The sequence below is a fragment of the Marmota flaviventris genome, chromosome 10, assembly GCF_047511675.1.
Source record: "Marmota flaviventris isolate mMarFla1 chromosome 10, mMarFla1.hap1, whole genome shotgun sequence".
Taxonomy (NCBI): Eukaryota; Metazoa; Chordata; class Mammalia; order Rodentia; family Sciuridae; genus Marmota; species Marmota flaviventris.
In genome coordinates this window covers 124,729,192-124,735,228 of record NC_092507.1, presented here as the reverse complement: position 1 = coordinate 124,735,228, position 6,037 = coordinate 124,729,192, and the positions used below count along the sequence as shown (strand labels likewise).

The 6,037-nt window shown below is 51.3% G+C and overlaps 1 protein-coding gene across 1 annotated transcript; it reads left to right on the top strand.

Moving 5' to 3' along the window:
* The first annotated feature begins 1,616 nt into the window (after window positions 1-1,616).
* Gja8 (gap junction protein alpha 8) lies at window positions 1,617-2,909 on the top strand. Its single transcript, XM_027956143.2, has one exon. The coding sequence runs from the start codon at window positions 1,617-1,619 to the stop codon at window positions 2,907-2,909; it is 1,293 nt and encodes a 430-aa protein (XP_027811944.1).
* The last annotated feature ends 3,128 nt before the right edge of the window (window positions 2,910-6,037 follow it).

Below are 6,037 nucleotides of genomic sequence, written 5' to 3'. Positions count from 1 at the left end.
CTCTGAAAGGAGTAATGCCCCCTGATCTCCAAAGAAAGTAGACAGATGTGCAGACCATAAGAACACAGGCTGGGCATTGCCTATTCCTGCAGCCAGTGTGCTATCACCAGGTACTGTCTGTCCAAGCTCCAAATGACAGGGTGGAAGGAGGCTTTAAGATGCCACTTTGCTTATCCATCACTAAAGTTGAAAATCATTCCTAATTTAAGATGCCATTTTTTACCACTCTTTCAAGTGTTTAACAAATATCACTATCAGTAAAAGCAGTGGGCATACCCCTTTAGTTCCATGTGCTACTTATCCTATGTGGTGGGGCATGGCGGGAAGATCATGTTTAAAAGGATTCTTTTCTATAGACCAAAATTTTAGCTCTATTAACACAACCATATGCTGGGAAATGGTATTGGCCACATTATACTTTTATGTTGTGTGCATGCACAAATATGTAACAACAAATCCCACCATTATGTACAATTATAGTGCACCAATTTTTAAAAAAAGGAAAAAAATAAGCATATGTTACAGACCCTGAAACCTTTTCCCTCTGTGGGATATTAAAAGTGTTCCAGTGGGCCTGTCTCAACCTGTAACATGACTCCTTCCCAAAGCACTCTTTCTGTTCTTTGGATTTAAAAGAGTAATAATAAAAATATACTGCCCTCAATTTGTAAAACTATTAAGAAGGCTTTTCAGATTTCAACCTCTAGAAGAGAAAACATAAATTAAGAGCACAGAAGCCAGAGAACTGTGTAGCTCTGATGGCAAGCAGTATTTCTCAGTGGTGTAGTGAAAAGAACCCAGCTTTGGGGATCAGGCACAAACGACTAGTGTTTAGCTGATGATCTTAAACAATCTGTTTAGCCTCTCAGATCCTGTGTTTTCCCACGTGTGGGAATCGAATCAGTTAGAAGGCACTTACCAAGCTCTATGTGCTAGCACGTAGGCCAGGCATTGACTAGCCAGGAGTAAGTATTAAAACACGGCCCCTGTCATCATGGAGATTAGCAGGATCAATTAAATGATATAACGCCAAAGGCCTGTCCCACAGAAGGTGTTTGACAAATGTTAGTTCTACCCATTTCCCTTCAAACATATGATTATTATAAATTCCCACGCAGTGAGAAGAAAGGTGCCTGTAGATAGCTTCATACACATTTTGTCGGGGACCCAGACACCCATGGGGTATTGTTTTCAGTGTTATGTCTCACGAACCTTCCGTGGATACACGATCTTGTTTAAATCCATCTGACCGTGGGTCTCTATTTATGGCCCACAGTAAATCCTTATTTTGGGGTGGAATCCAAGGAATTACATAGATATTGCCTCTTGGATCCTTTCAGAATATCTGTGAAATGAATGAAAACGTATGATCATCCAACCCGTTTTATGTAGAGCTTAAAGCCCATTTTCAGACGGAGCTGATGCTCCTTTTGTCCGGGGGTGCAGGGAGGCCTGCAGCAGGATGGGAGCAGGTTCTGTCGCCCTGTGGTCCCCGCGTGCCTGTGAGCGCAAAGGAAGCCTGCGGTCCCGGGGCCCGGGCTGCTGCAGCAGGGCGCGGGAGGGCGCGGCCGAGTGGCCCGGGGGCTCAGCCTTTGCCTTCCCCGCAGGTGGCCAGCATGGGCGACTGGAGCTTCCTGGGCAACATCCTGGAGGAGGTCAACGAGCACTCGACCGTCATCGGGCGCGTCTGGCTCACGGTGCTCTTCATCTTCCGCATCCTCATCCTGGGCACGGCCGCCGAGTTCGTGTGGGGCGACGAGCAGTCGGACTTCGTGTGCAACACGCAGCAGCCGGGCTGCGAGAACGTGTGCTACGACGAGGCCTTCCCCATCTCGCACATCCGCCTGTGGGTGCTGCAGATCATCTTCGTGTCCACGCCGTCGCTCATGTACGTGGGCCACGCCGTGCACCACGTGCGCGTGCAGGAGAAGCGCCGGGAGCGCGAGGCCGCGGGGCCGCCGGCCGAGGCCGAGCGCGCCGAGCAGGGCAGCGTGCGCAAGGGCGGCAGCGGCCAGGGCGCCAAGAAGTTCCGGCTGGAGGGCACGCTGCTGCGGACCTACCTGTGCCACATCGTCTTCAAGACGCTCTTCGAGGTGGGCTTCGTGGTGGGCCACTACTTCCTCTACGGCTTCCGCATCCTGCCGCTCTACCGCTGCAGCCGCTGGCCCTGCCCCAACGTGGTGGACTGCTTCGTGTCCAGGCCCACCGAGAAGACCATCTTCATCCTGTTCATGCTGTCCGTGGCCTCCGTGTCCCTCTTCCTCAACATCGTGGAGATGAGCCACCTGGGCCTCAAGGGCATCCGCTCGGCCCTCGGGAGGCCGGCGGAGCCGCCGCTGGCCGAGATGCCCGAGAAGTCCCTGCACTCCATCGCCGTCTCCTCCATCCAGAAAGCCAAGGGCTACCAGCTCCTGGAGGAAGAGAAGATCGTGTCCCACTACTTCCCCTTGGCCGAGGTCGGCGTGGTGGAGACCAGTCCCCTTTCGGCCCAGCCTTTCGGTCAGTTTGAGGAGAAGATGGGCGCGGGGCCGCTGGCGGACCTGGCCCGGGGCTACCCAGAGACGCTGCCCTCCTACGCGCAGGTGGGCGCCCAGGAGGGCGCCGGGGAGGAGCCGCCCGTGGAGGAGGGAGCAGAGCCACAGGTCGGGGAGAAGCCGCGAGAGGGCCAGAGGGCCACCCTGGAAGGGCAGGACGCAGTGGCCGTGCCAGACGGGGACAGAGTAGAGAGCCCGGGAGTGGGAAAGGAGGGTGGCCCAGAAGAGCTGCCGGCTGAGAAGATGACCAAGCCGGGGCTGTCGGCAGAGAAGGCGCCTTCCCTCTGTCCGGAGCTGACCGCCGACGAGGCCCGGCCCCTGAGCCGGCTGAGCAAAGGCAGCAGCCGGGCCCGGTCAGATGACCTGACCATATGAGGTGAGGCCCAAGACGGACACCCTCCCCAGCTAACACAGGGCACGGTGAGACAAAAAGGTGCCCACATCCTTTGAGTCTTCTGTCTCCTCTGGTCACCGCTGTCCCTGGTGGGACAGATGCAGCCATCTTGGAGCAGTGCATGCTCTACAGCTAGAAAACAGCCTCTCCCGTACACGAGAACTTACCAAGATGGACTCCTTGACAGCCAAGTTCCCAGTCTCATGACTGTCCTGTCCTATACCCCAGCGGCCGCGGGGGACTTCACTTTGCTCCTCATTTCTCCATGGAAACCCTTCCAGTCAGAACTGTGGTGATAGCATAGCCTCTGCTCAGTCCTGTCTCAAGCTAACTCAGCCAGACTTTATCAGCGCAGCACCTCCCGACACCAGCCGTGTGCCCCTACATCAGAGATGGGATCTGAACTGGGAAGTAGGGCCTGCGCTCCTGCCGGGCAGAGAGGCGGGGCTGTGAAAGTTGAAGAGCAGGGGCAGCCGCGGGTCAGTTCCAGGTAATCATCGCCTTGCAGTGTCACCTGGTCGTCTGATTTCCCAAGAGAAGCCAGAAATTCAAACTTGTAATTGAAGTTTCCAAAAATTTTAACATTGGCAACTAAATTGTAGACACAACATATGGGTCAGATGAAATGTGTGCAAACCGAATTTAGCCTGCAAGGGCACCAATTTGCAACGCCAGCATACATTAGTCAGCCCAGCTTTCCTGTGGAATCGGTCTCATTATTTACGGTCTCAACTCCTTTTTGTAGCTTCCAAATGTCATTTCAGCACGTGGGAGTGTTAGTGTGAGTCACCAGTCCAGGAGATGCCCTGCATTCATACCATTCCTTTGGATCACTGGAGCCCCTAGGTTCTGAAAGAAGGAATTTGGCCCTGAACGCCATCAGAGAAGGAGCAAGAAGCTGAAATTGCTCCCCGAGAAATGGAAAGGCTTTAGGCTTTGAGGTCTGTTCACAGTTTTGTTGCCTGAAGCAACACTTTTTGTTTTGTTTTGTTTTTAATTTTCCTCTCCTAACATCAGTTCTTAGCCTAAAATCTACACCTTTTTCATAAGGCGCAAAGAGGAGGGCCAGTTCTGAGCTGGAGGACACCTACTCGCAGGCCTGTCCTCACAAGATCAGCTCTCAGGTCTTGCCTAGCACAAGACAAGTACCCAAGGAGCCATCAGAGTAGCAACAGGGGGACCTCTTACCAGGTGGGTGCGTCCAGTCCCCAGCCAAGCTTTACCCTGAAACGACAGAGGCAAAAGGAAGCGAGAGGAATCTTGTAGTTCTCCTGCCCTGTTTCCCCACAACCAGCCCACCTCAAACCAGAACACAGTCAGGGGAAGTCCTCTAGGGAATTCCTGTCTCGCACTGGAGGCAGTTTTACCTGGGGTCTGTCGATTTCCAGAGCGGAGAGAGAAGTGGTAACTAAGGTGGTCTGTGTAAACCAAAACCAAGCCTCACGGACTTCAGTGCCAACCAAGGCGTCGTAGGTGTAGAAACCAGCAGGGAGCTGGCAGGAGGCCACGGGAGGGCCGAAAGGAAGTACTTTAAAAAGCCTGCCTTTCTCCCTGCCCATATGGAAGACCTTGTCTTGCCGTCTAATGACCACCCTCCTTGACATTTTTATCCTAGATATGCCTTTCCAAAGCAAGCCTTCTCCCACAGTACTCCTCCCATGACAAGCAATATTCCCATTTCTTGTGTCTCTTTCTAAAGCCAAATGGACTAAAAATCAAATTCATTCTAAGATGAATTGCTTGATAATTAGTCCTTGGAAATTTGCATTTGAAAGAGAAAACCTAGGCCTCTCTCTGCGATGGAGGGATGTGCCTTTATTTTTTCAGCTCTGACAAATAAACTGTCTTGTGTGTAAAAAAAGAAAGAGAGAGAGAGAGAAAGCCTAAAATATATTTTACCTAGGAAACTCAAGCGACAAACTTCCAGTGGAGGAATGTATCAGGCAATACACAATTGAATAGTGGTTATCTTACAGACATGTGACTTTCTGGCTACTGCTTGAACCTTACCCCTTGCAAGTGACATTATTCCAGCACAGACCTTGCCACATATGGGGAGGGAAGTATCCAGGAAGTATCTCAGGTCTGAGAACCAGAGGGTGCATCCTTGACTGCAGAGACTGCCCTTTTGCTCCTGTAGTTTTTCTTCCTTTGTTTCCATGTTAGTGGAAGTTGTTTTTGTTTTTGTTTTGGGGGTGTTTTTTTGTTGGTTGGTATTGGGGATTGAACCCAGGGGTGCTTAACCACAGAGCCACATTTCCAACTCTTTTTTTTTTTTTTTTTTTTTTGTATTTTATTCAGAGACAGTATCTCACTAATTTGCTTAGGGCCTCGCTAAGTTGCTGAGGCTGGCTTTGAACTTGCAATCCTCCTGCCTCAGCCTCCTGAGCCACTGGGGTTATAGGCATGGGCCACTGCCCCCAGCCAGTACCAGAAAAAGATGTCTATCTTAACTATGACTGAAGACCAAAAAGAAGAAAAGAAAAGAAAAGCTGTGTCTTTTTCTAAGTGAAACTGCTGGTGCTATTTGGAACTAGTTGTAGAGCTCTAAGGAAAAGCTGCTCGTTTCCTTTTCTGGCTAGAATGTAAGTGTGTGTGTGACTGAGTGTCTTTCCTCCGATGAAGTAGCATCCTGCTTCACTGCCTGTACCTGCTCTGCCCCCGCACAAGTTGCTGTTTTCCCTCTTAGTCTTCCCAACAAAAAGGGGAGCCTGTTTTGGAAGGAAGAGTCACAGTTTTCAAGGGACTGGGATTTTCTTTCTATTTCTGCCATTTAGTAGCTGTGTTGCTGTTGTCCCTTAACCTCTCCATACCTCAGTTTTCTGTCTACAAACTAGAGATGGCATTTACCACCTACCTACCTCCAGGGGTATCATGAGGACTGTGCAGCTGGCGGCCAGGCCTGGAGCCTGCCAAGTGGTGCCACGCGGTGAGAGATTCCTCCAGCAGCAGGAAGACTGGGGAGAAGGGCGGGTGGGTGGTCCCACTGCCCCCCCTAAGTGCCTGGCAGTTACTTGGTGAGAGTTTCAGTGTGCAGTAGACACTCTGGAGACCAGTTTTCTCACAGAAGACAAAACAAAATCCTGACTCCTTATGTTTAGTAGGAACC